At 33.5% G+C, this 19,652-nt stretch overlaps 3 protein-coding genes across 3 annotated transcripts; 2 read left to right on the top strand and 1 right to left on the bottom strand.

The window, feature by feature from the left end:
- Positions 1-156: 156 nt before the first annotated feature.
- LOC131872940 (expansin-B16-like) lies at positions 157-655 on the top strand. The gene is made up of 2 exons (XM_059216182.1): positions 157-300; positions 431-655. The coding sequence occupies exons 1-2, from the start codon at positions 157-159 to the stop codon at positions 653-655; spliced, it is 369 nt and encodes a 122-aa protein (XP_059072165.1).
- Positions 656-5,080: 4,425 nt separating this feature from the next.
- On the bottom strand, positions 5,081-7,943 carry LOC131872939 (flavonoid 3',5'-hydroxylase-like). The gene is made up of 2 exons (XM_059216181.1): positions 7,658-7,943; positions 5,081-5,217 (listed from the first exon to the last, which is right to left on the bottom strand). Exons 1-2 carry the CDS (start codon positions 7,941-7,943, stop codon positions 5,081-5,083), a joined length of 423 nt encoding a protein of 140 aa, XP_059072164.1.
- A 7,848-nt stretch (positions 7,944-15,791) lies between these two features.
- Positions 15,792-17,654, top strand: LOC131872938 (expansin-B3-like). Its single transcript, XM_059216180.1, has 5 exons — positions 15,792-15,936; positions 16,323-16,435; positions 16,521-16,705; positions 17,170-17,299; positions 17,430-17,654. Exons 1-5 carry the CDS (start codon positions 15,792-15,794, stop codon positions 17,652-17,654), a joined length of 798 nt encoding a protein of 265 aa, XP_059072163.1.
- Positions 17,655-19,652: the final 1,998 nt, after the last annotated feature.

Raw genomic sequence — 19,652 nt, 5'->3', positions numbered from 1 at the left:
ATATAAAATCTTTAAAAATAAATAACAATTCTTTACAAAAAGATTTCAACCTGGCATGATTGATTTTACGTTGTCAATTCAAACTTATTTCCTAGATCTATAATCAATACTTTTCTTTTCTATCCAAGCATATACATTCTTGTTAACAAGAGGAAAATGTATTATTACAGGACAAAATGCATGTATCCAGGGTGGAACTTGGCTTTCAGGGTAAACGAGGGATCCAGTGAGTATTATTTCTCCGTACTCATTATGTACGAAGGGGGTGATGGAGATGTGGCAAGCGTCAAACTAAAACAGGTTCACTTTTCATCTCATTTTGTATCTGTTGTGTTTGACATAACCTTGAGTGTATTTCATGGTGTTAGCAATATTGCTTTGATTGTATTATAATTTGAAATTGGATTTGTACATTTGTAATGAAATTCAGGCTGGATCAAGCACTTGGACGGAAATGCAGCAGTCATGGGGAGCAATATGGTCCTTAACTGGAGTTGGTCCACTCAAGGCGCCATTCTCTTTATCTTTAACATCACTCTCAACCGCAAAAACAGTGACTGCAATGGATGTCATACCCAGCAGTTGGTACCCAACTGCCACTTACACATCATCCCTCCAACTCTTTTACTTCACTTCTAATGAGACTTCATTTTGAGGCTTAATCCATGTGCCTCATCTTTGGAATACTAATAGTACATATATACAAATGATAGAAACCAAACAAATACAAATCTGCCCATTACTTTTGGCAATCAATACAAATACATATACAAATGATAGAAACCAAAGAAATACAACTCTGCCCATTACTTTTGGCAATCAATAAAATCAATAATACGATTCAAGCTTTGGTTATAAGATTGTGTCTTGGAGTATATTTATATTCTGTATTATTAATAATTAGTCTATGTGCAAATCAAAAAATATCTGAATGTTGTTCAAGATGATTCTAATTTAAATAAATGGAAACCTAGGAATGTTATATTAAACATTAATTAACAGGTGAAAAATTTATGAACGTTATTTTGGTTTTATATAATATATCATAATTATCAACTATAAGTGGGTCATTTATAAAATTCTGTGCTCATTTAAACAAGTATTATTATCATAGTGAAAAATACTATCCTTATGTGTACAACTATTGGGATGGCAATCTATATGCATTGGAATACTTCGTATTAATAGTTTATCCAATCACAAATATAAAAGGTGACCACAATAAATACCTTGTGTTTTCCCATGAGATATGAAGGGTTGTCAAAAAAATTTGCGATCATTGAAATTTGAATATCAAGTGTATTACAAATAATAATGTGTTAATTTTAAATCAAAATTTTTTTTGCATTCAATGATTGGTCCATTTATGTTGGATATAAGAGTTAGAGATAACGTGATTTATGGTTACCAATAGGCATTGGGATCATTTAGGTTTCATATAAGTTATATTTTAAATAAGAATACGATATTATTCTAACAACAAAAGATGTGTGTTTTTTCAACTACTACTTGGATACCAAATGAATCTTAAAAGTCAATTTTATGGCACTTCTCACTAGATGTGATGATACGGCAAGTTGCATGATGATTCACACCTTCGAACCTCTGTTGGAGATAGATAAAAGGTCAGTTCACATTACTAAAACAAATGAAGGTCCTACAATATACCATGAAACTGTTGCATACTTGTAAAGTTAGCTTGCACAAATACTAGTCCCCCCCCCCCCCCCCCCCCCCCGGCCACCTCCCAACCAAGAAAAAATACTCCAAATTGCATTTCAACAAGAACCCAATCTACTCTACATTTTTTTTAAGAATTCATATTTCTTCTTCTAGATGGAGGTGACGAATGTCTTTTGTAATTAATATACCATGAAATAGATAAAAAAAAAGGCGGGAATAATGTACCATAAATCATTGTAAAGAAAACTAGAGCTATATATAATTAGTGAAAGGAAATAGTCAAGCCTCCAGTTAAATAATCAAAATAGAAAAGATGATGGGTTGGTGGAAATAAATGTTAACATGTGGATAAAAGCATATAACTAAGATGACCATTGATTGCTAATTATTCTTGTTGATATGAGTTGAATCTAAATAATTGTATCATACTATGTCCTTGAAGTGTGTTTTGATAATGATGTCACTTGATTGCTTGTATCTAGAGATCTTGAAAGTTTACTATGTTTGATATGAGAATCATTCATGATTGATGTAACTTTAAACAATCAGGAGTTTGTCTACTTTATAAATGTGTGTTCCATGATCTCACGATATAATGATACATGTAGCACTTAATTCATGTCTTTAAATGCATAGCCATAGATGCATGAAATCAAAATTTTGGCAAAAACGTTGATAAGTAATTACGAGATCTTTGAAATTTTGGCCTTGGAATGAGGGAGTTTAAGTTTAAGAATGCGGGCACAAGAATAGATTGGAAATATTGTCTGGATGATCATTGATAATATTGTCATGTGATCATTCCCAAGATGATTGGTCCATATAAGTGGCAAATTGTGTGGGTCGTTGAGTGCACCAAACTAGTCAAATCATTTGTTAGCGTCATGCATCCAAGATATCAAGCCAAAGTGGTGTAAGACTAGATTAGGAAAGTGTTAGGTTATGCACTTCTCTACATTACATTTTACCCTCGCTTTGATATATGTATAAAACTAGCCATGCACTCATGCCAAAGTCGTCATACATGGACATAAAACAATAAACTATAGTAAAAAATATGTCTTGTTTTATGAATTCAAGTGAAATTGGGCTACTTAAGTAAATATGTGTATCACCGATAAAATTTAAGTTTAGATTAAAAAAGAATCTATATTATAATGTGTCTTCCTTAATCTATGTGAACCTTAAATAAATGCACATAAAGTATCAAGAGGGGATGAAATAAGGACTAAAAAGGTGTATTATCATGTAAATTTGATATGGCATGACAATTAAATAATAATAAGTAAACTTGCATTTATTATAAACCGCATACTTAAAATATACTAGCATGCATAATTGATGAAAATCTTGGAATATTTCACATTGTCCATAAGAACAGAAAAAATGAGTATGTAAAAATGAGTAGCAAAAATGAGTATGTCAAAATGAGCAACAAAAATGAGCATGTAAAACCTACAAAAAGGAATGATAGATCTTTCTCCCAAGTGGCAAATATCAAGTGAAAGCATGTAGCATAGATTAGCATAGAATTTGATAGTGACAAAAGTGTACTTGAACCAATAATAAATATTTATGGGGTCAAAACGATGTGTGTGCCTCCAATGAGAGTATCATTTAACATATGATTATCATACATGTGGCGATACCAGTGAACCAATCTATCATGAATTACATTTATCTATAAAAGAATTTGCATAGAAATTCATTACCTTGGATGTTGTCACCTGCATTTCAAGTTTTTGTTTTCGAGGTGTCCCAACAAAAATTTTGAACATTGTTATGGGAATGAACATGAGCATGAGAATGTATAGAGATATAGAAATATTTGTGTCATATTTATTCTTGTGGCATAATTTTATTTATAAATCAATTTATGCTCAAACTTTAGCTCAACCATTATACTATCATATATATTGTTCTATTTATCCTTACTTGCATGTATCTCTTTCCTTTATTGTCATATTTTTTACTTGTCTTTTAGGATAGCTGGCATTAAATTTGTTTTCCTGTGTCAGTCATGTGTCTTTGCATTCCTCATAAAGTGTTATAGGGTACATGAGAGGAAAAGTATTTAATATTTATATCATATGACAAATTGTAATTGCATATTTAAGAGGTGAACATGTGTCGTTGATGGAGATAATGTTGGTGTAATTAATTATTCATGTTGGATATTATTACACCTTACTTAAGTTTACTTAGGTACATGAATTTCATAGTCGTTTGGGTATGAGACACTTGGGTGTTTGTGCCACATTGGGATAGTGTGTGTAGGAGAATTTCCACCTTTTCTGGTCTTATCTTGTTGTTACATTCCACCTTCGCTAGGTGATCCACCTCATGTGGAATATTATATTGTTTCTCCTACCTACCACACCTATTTCCTACCTACCCTTGCTTCTCATTGAGACACATTTCATGTTTGTGTGCTCACTTATCCATATAGCCTTGCCTATATAAGTAGGCTCATATTTATTGTATGTAACGATTGATGATCCAATTGATCAGTATTTTCATCTTGATAGAATAAAGTTTATTCATATCATCTATTTTGTTTCTATTTTGTACTTTTCATTGAGCTCTGGATCTTGGCAAAATGTCACATCGTATACGAGCCTATGGAGTGTCATTGATTTGTCTTGCAGAGGCATTTTTGGAGGCTTCAATTTTTGGATCTGGGGAAGTTCTATTTATGGGTGCGTAGTACAACGATTTGGACATCACGCTTGAGTCCGAAAGGCCGTTTCCATGAATTTTGACTATAAAGTCGCTCTATTTTGGTGAGGGAAAAAATTTCGCCAATTTTGCTATATTTGTGCAGATGTTGCAAAAAATATTATTCTTTTTTTAATTTCTACGATTTTTATTTTCAAATCTATTATTTTGAGTTGCCAATTTTTTTTTTAAAAAGGGGGGTATTGTAAGAATTTTATTTTTTATTGTAAAAATAATAATAATAAATCATTTACCCCCCACCTCCCGACCATCGTACTGCGCACCTTATTGTTTGCAGGTTACGGGCCCTGCCACCCGTACTACTCCCGACGTCTATCCGCCTTGCTCGGCCCGACCACACCAGACTGTTGTCTGTTGCATCTTCCGGTCTTCCCTTCCGCCCGACCTCTGTCTACAGGTACTCCTTGCGCTTGTGCATTCTTCGTTGCCGACGACTCCCATCTGTGTGTGTTGCTCGTGCACCCGCCGGTTCAACTATTTGCTTCTCGGCTGCCCGTGGTGTCGTTCCATTCTCCGGCCCCGCCACCGGGACCTCCCGACAACTTGCACCAGCTCCCGGCTTATGGCCATCTCTGGCCATCCACGTGGCCCCCGCTGCACTTACTCCAGCCACCCACATGGCTCCCTCAAATGCCACTCCAGCACCTCCTCTTAGCCTCTACTGTTGTACACCTTCGGCTTCCGATTCCCCAGCCAGGAGCTCCTCCGGCACCCTTTTAACTTGGCGGGCCCACGTCCGCCATGTGGCAGGTGGCCATTGGCTCACCGACAAAACATCATGACATACAGTGCCACCTGTGCGACTCATCATTAGATTGTCTATACGGTCATCACAGGGGAAGCGACTGCTATTCTGATGGTCATACGGACATCAATTTAAATCTAATGATTTTCTAACGTCAGTGGTATTTTTGAAAAAAATTTACCCCCCTCTCATTGAGCTTTTCATTTTTGCAGTCTGACTTCCAATGGCCATATCTTGCTCATTTTTGCTCATTTTTTGGTGTAATTTTTTTTTGATGGGCTATGATTTCGTGCTCTTCACAGTGGTGGAGTGATTTTCTATTTTTTATCGACACATTTTTCATAATTTGCAGATTTTCATGACTGTACCTATCTAATCCTCGATTTTGCAACTTCAGAGGCTTCATTTGCAGTCATACAAACTCCCTTTCAGGTGCCATTTTTTTTTTAAGTACATAATTTTTCATCTACTTTCATAATATTCCATTATTTTGTAGTGATTTTGAGTAGAAATTGTACTTTCATTATTTGGTCATTTTTGGCCTATTTGGTACTTGTATTTTGCTTGGATCTCAGTTTAGCTCACTTGCACTATTTGTTGAAATCTCTCATAGCCTATTTGAGGCAAGTGTCCCATTGTATACGCATTGAGTATAAAGTGCCAAATCATCATTTTGGGGGGATTTCTTGATTGAGGGAATTTTTTTGGTTTCTTGTGTGATTGTTCCTCTCTCTATATCCTTTTTTATTTATTTCGGTGCTATGGGTTCTCCCAAATTTCCACTTTTAACTCCTCATAATTATGCATCATGGAAGATAAAGGCATGGAGTAAACTGATTGAAAAAAGACTCATTCATTATGTAAATGGAACTATTACAACACCACCTAATCCTCAGGCCGATCCCAATGCTCAGATTGAATGGCTCGCTAAGAATTTTATGGCACTTGGAACTCTTATAAAGTATGTATTTGATGACCTCATTTTTCACATTGATAAGTGTACTACAATTAAGGAGGCTTGGAATATTTATGAGAAATTTTATGGTCAAGTTGATGAGATTGAGGGCTACAAGCTTGATAGCTAGCTCACAACTTTGGATCCTAAGGATTTTTATAAAATCCAAGATTATGTCACAAAAGAAATTGAGCTAAGAGAAAACCTAAAGGATTGTGGCATTGACAAAAAGGATGCTCAATTGGTTTACAATTTGTTGGACAAGCTTCTATCAGAGTATGCAGCCTTTGTATCTAGCTTTCACACCCATAGGTTAGCTCAAGTTTCCTCATACACTTCTCCCTCATTTGATGCATTCACGGAGATGTTGATCCTAGAGAAATCTAAGTTATCTGTCATGCACCTCCACTTCTTAAGTTCAACTAACACTCACTTCTAGTCTTCAAATTAACCAGATCTAGTTCACTGAATTTAGTTCACTAAACCAAGCAGTTTGTTAACTCTTATTTTTAGTATTCAATTCCTCTAATCAATTATTGACCATTGATGCTCACATCTATCTCAACCGATCTCCATCTTTGATCGATATCAAAAAAATCTATAAATTCAATATTTAACCATCCTCATTCTCTAAACCATAATCTTTGAGCTTTCATGTGATCATACTGCGAATTGTGCGTGTCCAAAATTCTAAGAGAAATGTATCATTCATTTAAAGTAAGTTTCAAAGCACAATGTAGATAAGTAAGGTAATTGTATGAAGATAATTTTGATGTTTTCTTTATTGATTCATGCATTTTTTTTACATGCTTCATTGGAAGATTATAATTGTTTGTGAGTTAGAGGGTTTTGTGGTTGGATCTATTGATAGCTCACTTAATTTTATTTTTTATCAATAGTATCTATGTACACTTTACAGAATCTATTTGTCATGTCTATGAGCAACAAGAATAAAAGTGAGACTAAACAAGCACTAAAATCTTAATCTACACATTCCCCATGTTAGAAATATTGCAATTTATTTATAAATAGTCTATTCATGTGAATACCAACATGAAATTAACACTAGCTTTTTTGCATAATTGTACTAGATATCACAACTTTCCACACTAAAAACAATAATGAAAAACCAACAACCACAACTTAAAATTCCACATTATATAATCCTTTCAAGATTTAAACTCAAATCTTGACAATAAGAATCCAACACTTCAACCAATTGAAATCAACCTCTGAAACATTGTTAACCACTGTAAAATTAAACTACCACTTCATTAATACATATGATATTTTGGATCATTTATATCCCAAATACCCTTATACCTAAAATGCACATTCTACAATTTAAATTATATAGACCCAACACACAAATCCACAAACAAATTGGATCATATAAACCCAGCACACAGTTCCCCACAAAAAAATGAATCATGACTGGTAAAGTTGGAGAGGAAGGTGAGGTTTAATGATAGCCTCTAATGGAATTTCCTTGGGCATTGTAAGTCACAATCCCTCTCTCATGTCAATTGTAGTACCTCTTGGAACACTCCACTCAAAGCTATGAAGCAAGCATGCCAATGCATAGGAAACCAAAGTCAATCCAAGATTCAATCCTGGACACAGTCTCCTCCTTGACCCAAATGGAAGCAATTCAAAGTCTTTCCCTCTTAAATCAATTTTTGTCTGACTCTTCAAAACCCGTCCAGGATCAAACTCTGTGGGCCTCTCCCACACTGTAGGGTCCCTATGAATTGCCCAAACATTCAACAATAGCCGTGTTCCTGTGGGGTCATGAAACCCTCCCACATTGCATGCCTCCATATATTCATGGGGAATCTAAAGTGGCTCTGCTGGACAGAGCCTAAATGTTTCCTTTATAATTACTGGCAAATTAGTTAGCTTGTGTAGTTCTGATTCATCTATTAATCGATCTCGTCCAATATGTGTGTCGAGCTCTTCTTGGGCTTTTCTCAAAATGTATGGGTGCTGCAATAGAGCTGATAGTTCCCATTCAATGGTTGTTGAGGATGTGTCAGTACCTATTGTTATCATGGCCTATCCTCAAAAAAAAAAACCAAAAAGATTACTTTCTTTTTTTTATTTAGAGCTTATATCAAAGATAATTTAATTTAAACAACACAATTTAAAATTCTGACTTGTTTAGATGGCTCATTTTCAATCGTACAATTAAGTGAATCTTATCACAAAAGTGATGGCTCATTTTAAATTGTACTATTAAGTGAATCTTATTAGAAAAGTGACAATTCACATCAGCTCATACTTCACATATATATGTGTCATTAATAGAAGATGAGACCATTTCCTTGTAAATGTGCATTACATAATGATATTAAACACAATTACACTCAAAACATCAAAATCTGCCAGTTCCGACCCTAACCTTCTAAATATCCATTATATAATGATATTAAACACAATTACACTCAAAACATCAAAAGTTGTCAATTCTGACCCTAAGTTCAAAGTTGCATAAACACAATGTCGCAAGTTTGAAATCGTCAACTTTAACCATCTGGGGGAAGCCTTCTTCCAACATTCGAGGTACCTACTAACATGCTATAAAATGCCATAAAAGACGGTTAAAAATTTTAATCATAAGACTTGGCTTAAGAGCTTGGATAGAATATAAGCCAAAGTTGTGGATTTCCTCAAATTCATTTCTAGCATTAATCTAATGAGAATATTAGACCAAGTCAAATAGTAGACACCACATAAATACAAAAAATATGCGCACCTGATCTTGTTCCTCTCCTCGGAGTTGAAATTATTAAGGTTCAATATGATCTTAAACAGACCTAGAGCATTCAGTTGTTTCAAAAAAGAGAGTAAAACCTTAATTAGACATTTGATTCAGTAGTTTCTCAAGGAAATCTTTAACGCAACTGCCCAATTGGTCTTAATTAACCACCTTAAAAACTCAAAAAAAACAAAACTAATTAAACATGAAGCAATGATCAATTCTTGACTTAGTAAAAATACGCGAACGACATGCCATGTTTATCTATCTTCTTCCTTCTTACGAATATTGCCAGAGATTTATAAGCAATAATGAGCTTAAATTGGTTATGCTACTCAATAAAAGGTAGTTAAACAATAGAAAATAGGAAAATGAGGACTTCATTACAAGCCTCCTCGTTTTAGTGGATCCAAACAAAATGCTTCCAAGGCTCTTTTCTGACACAAAGATTTTGTCTATCAATAAACCTGAGTTTCTTGCACAATAGTTAACAATAATTAGCATTCACTGAAAACACTAAAAATCTTGAAGCAATTATGATTGGAAAAATGGAATAAAAGAGCACGTTAGACAGGAAAATGTTTTAAATAAATTTACAGATCGAGGTCAGCTAATACAAATGAATAAAAGGAATTTTGCAGCTTGTGTCTTCCTCGATACACATGAGATAAGATGCATGAAAATAAAGATCATTAGAGATAGATTTGTAGCCTTAATCGTTCCACCATAGTTTCTTGCACCAAGATACCCTTCACTGTATTTAGTGGTACTTCTGTTACTTTTGAAAACTGAACGATTCTCCAGCTTTTCTCGACAATTTTAAAAATAACAAACCTTTAAAATTTTCCAAGGCATAACAGGGGATATTCATTGGCTGAACAAAAAATAGAAAATGTTCCAAACAATTATGTACCAAGTTCTTAAAATAAACTATATATTGGCTAAACCAAAACAGACTCATCCTTAAATATCCCCATGTAGGGATTTTTGCCTGGTTTATTTTGCTGGTTGTTTTACACGCCCACTACAAATCTGTGTCTATTTTTAAGTTTTCTGGATAATGGTTGCATATATATTCTGTTTTTTAATTAAACATGTGTTTAGTTCTTGCCTCTGTTGTTCGTATAAATGGTTTACTTTCATGTACAATTTTACAGTACAGGTTTTGATTCACTAGGTGATTGCTAAATCATGGATTTGGGATTTAAGTTACTTTGGTGAATTTAACAAATTCATTGTATGATGTCTATTTTGAACTTTTGATAGATCAATAGAATTTAAAATGAAATGGTGTACGCTAACAGGTTTGTTTAATTTCATTATGGGACTATTTTCTCTTCAATATTTTTTTACATAATATTATAAAAGCAAATTTTTTGGTGGCACTTCTGAATGAAAGAAGCATATGTTAATGAAGTTTCTGATTTGTTTTTCTTCTTTTCCTATATTGCACAATAGTTCATAGAAAAGATTTATAATATCTTATCCAAAGGCAACATGAAAATTTATCAAATGAGTTAAAGGGAATCGAATCAAGCTACTACCAAAATAACAATGATCCTTCAAAAGACTAAAGTAAGGGCATATACTGAAAAATGCTATTCAACAGTCACACAGATCATTATAAGAGAGAATTTTTTCTTAAACCAACATTAATTGGATCTTTAAAACTATTTTAATTTGAAACCATAGCAGTAATTTTTTTTTGTATCCAAACACAAATGTTCAACTAATGGTAACCCAAACTTATGGTCAATAAATTTCTTCTCAAATGTGTACTTAATATTCTCACCTATTTGATCTTAGTAGGTCCATTCGAAAATTTCATCACCACTCATATTTAGTACCTTCAGGGGAAGCAAGATATCTGCGGCTATTACATTTGTCTTCACAAGAATTAAAATCTAATTAGCGCTCAACTTGTAAGCATGTCCATAAGGATAAATTATTGTTCAATTATTTAAGTAAGATTAGACGGGCCAAGGATTAACAACTCTAAGAATGGGTTTGGTACCATATGTTGTCTCGCTTTGGTACCTTTGTTTGATGTTATAAGATCAACCAAGGAAACTAATGTCGTTGGATTTTATTGGTAACAATGAATCATAAACCAGGTCGCATGCCCAAAAATAGGTTTAGATAATCCGATAGGGTGGGGTGGGAAAGTAGACAATAAGACAAAGAATGAGGACAAAGAGAAGGAAAAAATAATGTCCATGAAAGGACACTTACTTCTTTAACCACACACCCCCACTACTACACATAATCTTACGATGCTTGTAAAGAACAGAGAAAAAAAAAATATAAAGCAATTGAAAAACAGAGTAAGAATTGTATGCCTTTCATTTTCATAGTAACCATTGTTGTGAAATTACACTTCACCGATTTTACATTTTTTACAACCAATAATGTCATGTTTATCCTGTAGACGTCTAAAAATGGTCAATGCTTGCGGAATCATACTTTAACATTTGCGCATTGCCTTATTTTAGGTTTTTGCGTCACATTAACATTTTCTCCTATGTCACGCACTTGGTCTTTATCATTTGCGAGCATCGAATCCTTCTTCTGCATTTTTCATTTATCTCGCTCTCGAATTTGGTCTTGTCGATAACAATATTTATCATGATTTTGGTCGGTCTTATCTTGTCGCATCAATGTGCGTGTTCATTTGTCATTATTTTGGACATCGTCAATCCTAATTAGGGTTTTGGTCCTCTTATCAATCTTGTCGTCATGCGATCAATTTGTCATCGATTCTTGTCTTTTGATCAATTTGTCATCAATCTTGTCGTCTTGTGATCTATTTTGTCATCGATCCTTGTCTTCTTGTCAAATTTATCATTTTGCGATCGATTTGTCATCGATCGTCGTCTTTCTCAATTTGGATCAATTAGTCATTGTCCCTCGTCAATTGGCGCATTTATCAATCGAATCGTTTGTCAGTATTGGTCTTTTGTTAATCAGAATCATGATCAAATCGAATCGATATCAATTATCCTTTGTCAAGACCTAATTGTCATCCTTGCATTTCTAAATCATCTTTTAGGGTTTCATGATTTTATTCATTTAACCCTGTTTGTCATTTCTCCCTCTAGGTTAAATAAATTATTTATTTATCCTAAGTCTTCGAGTCACAATTAAATGTTTAATTTAATTGGCTAACTAATTATTCCTCTTTTTGTGAATTAATTAATAAATGACAAATTATTAATTGATTTACCTAATTTCTCCTAATTCTCATTTTCCTAATTTTTCATCAATTTCTAAATTCCCTCTTTGTGAATTAATTAATAAATAAATAATCATTAATTAATTCACTAAACTCCTAATTTCCTCATTTTCTAATTTCCTAATTCCTATTTTCCAATTTTCTAATTTTCCTAATTTCTGATTCAATGTCTTCCTATTTTTCTCCTAATTTCATGGGAATGACATTTCAATTTGTCATAATTTGTCATAATTGACAATCAATCAATTTTGACATAGAAAGTTGTCATAATTTTGTTATGAATTATCAATCAATCAATTTTGCATAGAAAGTGCAAATTTGTCATAATTTGTCATAATTGACATTTTTGATTTGCAATTTCCATTTGAATCTCTTCATGCTAATTTGATCTTTTCTCCAATTTATCTATAAATTGGATGAATTTCTTCAATCCTGATATAATAATCACTTTGTCGAATCAATCACGCTTCGAGTATTCTTGAGCAATCATCTTGTCTACTTGCTTTCATATCATGATCATGCACTTGTAGGTGAGATCCACAACAAAGCTATTTGAAGGAGAAAGAAGGACAATGGAGTCACATGAAGGAGACATTCAAGTCTGCATTTGGTTTGCTTAAGTTTTCAATCTTGAATATCTTGTTTTCATGTCTCTATTGGATGTAATTAGGATTGATCATTGCATTTGAGCTTTTGTGATTGAGCTATGACTAATATTGATATTTGCTTTGATGATTTCCGATTTCCTAGCTACATAACCAATGGTCCAACATCAATATTACGAATGATATCCCTCAAGTGTAATAGTGGTGGTGGCATAGACGGTGCTTGCATATCGGGTAATATTTTCTATTTGTGCTTGTGCTTCTCTACATAACTATCTCAGAGAAGATACAATATGTTTTAAGTGCTTTTAAACTTTGTGTAGTATCTAGCCTTAATAACGTGGGGGTTTTCCTTATTGTGTCAATTTGGGTACTTAGGATTGAATATCAGCTTGTTGCTGCAATAAATTGGGGTTGAACTGAATCGAGAGAAAGATGCGGTATCATTAAAAGTGTTGACGAAACACCGAATGGAATAAAATGTCCAAGCTAAAGGTGCTACAATGAATTGAAGAAACAAAGTGGCACTTCGGAATAAAAGAAGCATATCTGATTTGCAACCTCAAATTTGATTTGCAAACTGTCCAGTAGGCGAATCTGGAATACCACCGACAATGACCACATTGTTAATTTGAAAGTAACCAGCCAATTTCAGTGGAGTGTCAACATAAACAGAATCGGGTGGATGAGTTTTGACATGACGATAAAAAGCAAGTGGGTTTCAAGAAAGAGAATGCAAAGAGGTTACGATTTTTCTCTCAGAAATTTATGTCTCCCATGTCTTATTTTATAATATGGTTTTCTCACCCCCATTAGAGGTATCTTATAGCTTTATCTTGTCGAAATCGTTGAAAACCTAGAAACCCTAAATTAATTTGCTTGCAGGAGAAACAAAGTACAGAAATAGAATGGAGGAAAAGGGAAAAACTCACTCGCGAATGGAGGTATCAATCATCTCATAGCTAGTGAGAGAGATCACGGAGGTCTTGTCAATACCAAATTGAGGTTGTGCATTGACATCACGACCAGTGATGATGGCCATGACGGCTCTCTACTGAATGGCGGAGGACTTTTCAAAGCGGTACTGATATATCCCATGAAGAAGATCATCATGGATGGCCGTCTAATCAAAGCTGGAGATTGCCTATACACGAGCACTTGTCTTGAAATATTAGCTTCTCATCGCCCTCTTCATTTGGGTACAAACTCACCTGTAGTGAATATCATGCAAAAATTTATGTCAAACTAAAGGGCATAAGTATGCTGTGATCGAACATTATGCAGGGGAGGGAGGTAGCTGGCAGCAAGGTTGCAAGGAATGCGGTGAACGCATGGGACGTAGGGAGCACGTGGGCAAACACAACCATATCCAGCATAGCAGCAACCATGGAACCACACAAACACAAACCCTACCGATTTGGCTTGCAAAATAGTTTGACACGCACATCCGCCAAAAAACTCGACGGCAACGGGAAACGATGACCTCGCGGCGTGAGAATCTTTCTCGACTCGATTAATTTATGTTGATAAGATATAGAATGTGTTAATGTATATAATAAATAATTTCTTATGAATATAAAATAGAAGTTTGTTAATTTACTACAATTAAAAGTTAAGTCAAGTGATTAATTGAAAGAATTTATGCAACTATTTGTAAATGTGAAGCTTACAAAAGGAAAGAAATGTGTATAGAAAGGGTTCTTCTCCTCCCATGATCCCTTCTTAGAGACTGTATTGAGCTATTTTTTCTTCATATATGATTCTTGAATCATGTATGAGAAATACATGTTTAAAAATAGAAATGAATTATTTATATGCTTTTTTATTTTCCTAGAAAATTGGGTTGCTAGAATTTGATAGTGGACTTTGCATGTCATATGTCTAAGAAGTACAATAGTCTTTGTAGCTACTAATGTTCATGTTTACTGTCTATTTATTGAACATTTATTTCAGTTATAAAAAGAAGTGGTGAAAATACATATGTTGTTCTTTTTTGAGGAATCTAAGATAATCTTTAGATTTTAGACCTAAGTCAAACTTTTCCCATATTTTCTCAAAATCTATAATGTAATCTCACAAACATCCATATTTTCTCAAAAACTATATTGTCACCTCGTAGATATTCATATTTTCTCAAAAACTATAATGTCACCTTACAAACAATCGTCATGTGGATCTAAATGAACATATTTGTATCTCAAAGACTAGAAAGAACAATTTTCAAATCAAAGTGGAGCATAACTTACTAGCGAGGAAATAACATCCACTCAAAAAATAATAGTTGCAATGATGTGTTCGTAAAACATAATCTATCACTATAGTCCGAATTATATAAAGATAATAACTAAAGTCTTCATAACTATAAAAACAAGAAAGTCTATTTATCATCTTATAGATCACGAAATTTACTGAACCTAATTAAACGTTTTCCAAAAAAACAATAACATGCGTATAAAATTTTATATTAATTTTAAAAAACAGAAACCAAAATAAACAAAATAATCAATTAAAAAGATTGATCCATTAAATTTTAAACTCTCAATACTATATTTTAACTTCAATAAGAATTTCACCTTATATACACCCAAAATAATAAATAATAAATGACGAATCCCAGTGTTAAACCTTATTATTATTTCTAAAAGAATAACCTAACCTCATATCAAACAGTTTCTTTTTCATTTCACCCAAACCATATCTGCAATGTGACCGAAATACATTCTAGTTTCCTGTTATAAAAAGCAATCAAAACTGAATGAATTCGATACACCATACATTGTTTTCTCATGTGCACCGAAATACATTCTAGTTTCCTGTTATAAAAAGCAATCAAAACTGAATGAATTCGATACACCATACATTGTTTTCTTATGTTGTCGTCCAACCAGTGGAAAAGAATCAGGAGATGATCTTCTTTGTCTCAGATTTAAACATGACCAATTTAGTTAGTCACCCAAAAATAAATCTCCAACTCTAAGTTTAGCCCACCCAATAAACGAGAACAAATATATATATATATATAACACCATCTTCCCATCTGATAGATACTATGTACTCAATTTCCTTACTGCAAAATGATTACAAGACGGGTTTTGTTGTTAGGACTAACCATTTTAGTAATATATACAACAGTAAGTTTGGCCGGCAGCAAGGATGAACAAGGATGGCAACCTGCTACGGCTACCTGGTATGGCCCTCCAGAAGGAGATGGAAGCACAGGTACTCTATTCTAATTTCTTACTATTATAATCTGGGTAAAATTAGGAAGCTTTACAGTTCCGTCAAATATTTCAACAATCAACTATCTAGAAAAGCTCCAAACAAATTATGATTTACGTTCTTTTTTCTTGCTTGGAGGATTTTATATCATTCAGAGTTCTTTTGCGCTCTAATATGGAACACGAGCTTATGATGTTATTACGCCTCTCCCCGTATTTATAAAATTATAAAACTGTAATTTTAATTAATATAAGTGTAGTTGCCTATACTACTAACTGTATATAGTTTCGAGTCATGATATCCAAGTAAATGCATTGTATGATTAGTTAGTAGATGGTGCTATGTCAAACATATGTTACATTATTTTGAGCCAATGTGCTATGTAGGTGGTGCATGTGGATTTGGTGATCTTGTGGATAAGGTACCATATAAAACGAAAGTGAGCGCAGGAAATCTCCCCGTGTGGAAAAATGGAAAAGGTTGTGGATCATGCTACAAGGTCTGTTCACACATGATCTCTCTCTCTCGTAATTCAGACATGCTCTTTTGATTTCATAATCTGTAACTTAGTATAAATAATGCAGGTAAAATGTAGCGAGGACATATGCTCGGGAGAGGCAGTGCCATTGATAATAACGGATGAATGCCCAGGGTGCTCCACAGATCAAGTGTGGTTTGATCTCAGCGGATCAGCCTTTGGTCGTATGGCCGTGCCCGGCCAGGCTGACGCCCTTCGTAATAAGGGAAAGATCAAAGTGCTTTACGAAAGGTAGTACAAGGACTTTTGTAAAGGGCAGGGATTTTTTGTTTTATTCATTTTTTAAAAAATTAGTCTTTTAGTCGAAGAGATTTCAACCTATCATGTTTTAATATGAATAATGAAACAATTTTTAGTAGAAGAGATTTCAACCTATGACTCATGATCTATTATGAAAAACTAAAAGACTCTTAGAAAAAGAGATTTCAACCTATGACTATGAAGAACTAAACTATTCTTAATTGAAGAAATTTCAACCTATTATTCATGATCTAATATGAAAAACTAATTGATTCTTTAAATTTGATATAAAATCTTTAAAAATAAATAACAATTCTTTACAAAAAGATTTCAACCTGGCATGATTGATTTTACGTTGTCAATTCAAACTTATTTCCTAGATCTATAATCAATACTTTTCTTTTCTATCCAAGCATATACATTCTTGTTAACAAGAGGAAAATGTATTATTACAGGACAAAATGCATGTATCCAGGGTGGAACTTGGCTTTCAGGGTAAACGAGGGATCCAGTGAGTATTATTTCTCCGTACTCATTATGTACGAAGGGGGTGATGGAGATGTGGCAAGCGTCAAACTAAAACAGGTTCACTTTTCATCTCATTTTGTATCTGTTGTGTTTGACATAACCTTGAGTGTATTTCATGGTGTTAGCAATATTGCTTTGATTGTATTATAATTTGAAATTGGATTTGTACATTTGTAATGAAATTCAGGCTGGATCAAGCACTTGGACGGAAATGCAGCAGTCATGGGGAGCAATATGGTCCTTAACTGGAGTTGGTCCACTCAAGGCGCCATTCTCTTTATCTTTAACATCACTCTCAACCGCAAAAACAGTGACTGCAATGGATGTCATACCCAGCAGTTGGTACCCAACTGCCACTTACACATCATCCCTCCAACTCTTTTACTTCACTTCTAATGAGACTTCATTTTGAGGCTTAATCCATGTGCCTCATCTTTGGAATACTAATAGTACATATATACAAATGATAGAAACCAAACAAATACAAATCTGCCCATTACTTTTGGCAATCAATACAAATACATATACAAATGATAGAAACCAAAGAAATACAACTCTGCCCATTACTTTTGGCAATCAATAAAATCAATAATACGATTCAAGCTTTGGTTATAAGATTGTGTCTTGGAGTATATTTATATTCTGTATTATTAATAATTAGTCTATGTGCAAATCAAAAAATATCTGAATGTTGTTCAAGATGATTCTAATTTAAATAAATGGAAACCTAGGAATGTTATATTAAACATTAATTAACAGGTGAAAAATTTATGAACGTTATTTTGGTTTTATATAATATATCATAATTATCAACTATAAGTGGGTCATTTATAAAATTCTGTGCTCATTTAAACAAGTATTATTATCATAGTGAAAAATACTATCCTTATGTGTACAACTATTGGGATGGCAATCTATATGCATTGGAATACTTCGTATTAATAGTTTATCCAATCACAAATATAAAAGGTGACCACAATAAATACCTTGTGTTTTCCCATGAGATATGAAGGGTTGTCAAAAAAATTTGCGATCATTGAAATTTGAATATCAAGTGTATTACAAATAATAATGTGTTAATTTTAAATCAAAATTTTTTTTGCATTCAATGATTGGTCCATTTATGTTGGATATAAGAGTTAGAGATAACGTGATTTATGGTTACCAATAGGCATTGGGATCATTTAGGTTTCATATAAGTTATATTTTAAATAAGAATACGATATTATTCTAACAACAAAAGATGTGTGTTTTTTCAACTACTACTTGGATACCAAATGAATCTTAAAAGTCAATTTTATGGCACTTCTCACTAGATGTGATGATACGGCAAGTTGCATGATGATTCACACCTTCGAACCTCTGTTGGAGATAGATAAAAGGTCAGTTCACATTACTAAAACAAATGAAGGTCCTACAATATACCATGAAACTGTTGCATACTTGTAAAGTTAGCTTGCACAAATACTAGTCCCCCCCCCCCCCCCCCCCCCCCGGCCACCTCCCAACCAAGAAAAAATACTCCAAATTGCATTTCAACAAGAACCCAATCTACTCTACATTTTTTTTAAGAATTCATATTTCTTCTTCTAGATGGAGGTGACGAATGTCTTTTGTAATTAATATACCATGAAATAGATAAAAAAAAAGGCGGGAATAATGTACCATAAATCATTGTAAAGAAAACTAGAGCTATATATAATTAGTGAAAGGAAATAGTCAAGCCTCCAGTTAAATAATCAAAATAGAAAAGATGATGGGTTGGTGGAAATAAATGTTAACATGTGGATAAAAGCATATAACTAAGATGACCATTGATTGCTAATTATTCTTGTTGATATGAGTTGAATCTAAATAATTGTATCATACTATGTCCTTGAAGTGTGTTTTGATAATGATGTCACTTGATTGCTTGTATCTAGAGATCTTGAAAGTTTACTATGTTTGATATGAGAATCATTCATGATTGATGTAACTTTAAACAATCAGGAGTTTGTCTACTTTATAAATGTGTGTTCCATGATCTCACGATATAATGATACATGTAGCACTTAATTCATGTCTTTAAATGCATAGCCATAGATGCATGAAATCAAAATTTTGGCAAAAACGTTGATAAGTAATTACGAGATCTTTGAAATTTTGGCCTTGGAATGAGGGAGTTTAAGTTTAAGAATGCGGGCACAAGAATAGATTGGAAATATTGTCTGGATGATCATTGATAATATTGTCATGTGATCATTCCCAAGATGATTGGTCCATATAAGTGGCAAATTGTGTGGGTCGTTGAGTGCACCAAACTAGTCAAATCATTTGTTAGCGTCATGCATCCAAGATATCAAGCCAAAGTGGTGTAAGACTAGATTAGGAAAGTGTTAGGTTATGCACTTCTCTACATTACATTTTACCC

The sequence above is a fragment of the Cryptomeria japonica genome, unplaced genomic scaffold, assembly GCF_030272615.1.
Source record: "Cryptomeria japonica unplaced genomic scaffold, Sugi_1.0 HiC_scaffold_899, whole genome shotgun sequence".
Classification (NCBI taxonomy): Eukaryota; Viridiplantae; Streptophyta; class Pinopsida; order Cupressales; family Cupressaceae; genus Cryptomeria; species Cryptomeria japonica.
Note: the sequence above shows the minus strand (reverse complement) of the source record. Positions and strands in the feature narration are given on the sequence as shown.

Excerpts from the sequence above, each read along its gene's own strand:
- LOC131872940 (XM_059216182.1), top strand. The coding sequence starts at position 157 with ATGTATTATTACAGGACAAAATGCATGTATCCAGGGTGGAACTTGGCT. Across the intron at positions 301-430 it reads CAAGCGTCAAACTAAAACAG|GCTGGATCAAGCACTTGGAC; the intron begins GTTCACTTTTCA and ends AATGAAATTCAG.
- LOC131872939 (XM_059216181.1), bottom strand. The coding sequence starts at position 7,943 with ATGGAGGCATGCAATGTGGGAGGGTTTCATGACCCCACAGGAACACGG. Across the intron at positions 5,218-7,657 it reads TGAGTGGAGTGTTCCAAGAG|GTGGCACTGTATGTCATGAT; the intron begins GTACTACAATTG and ends TGAGTCGCACAG.
- LOC131872938 (XM_059216180.1), top strand. The coding sequence starts at position 15,792 with ATGATTACAAGACGGGTTTTGTTGTTAGGACTAACCATTTTAGTAATA. Across the intron at positions 15,937-16,322 it reads AGAAGGAGATGGAAGCACAG|GTGGTGCATGTGGATTTGGT; the intron begins GTACTCTATTCT and ends TGTGCTATGTAG. Across the intron at positions 17,300-17,429 it reads CAAGCGTCAAACTAAAACAG|GCTGGATCAAGCACTTGGAC; the intron begins GTTCACTTTTCA and ends AATGAAATTCAG.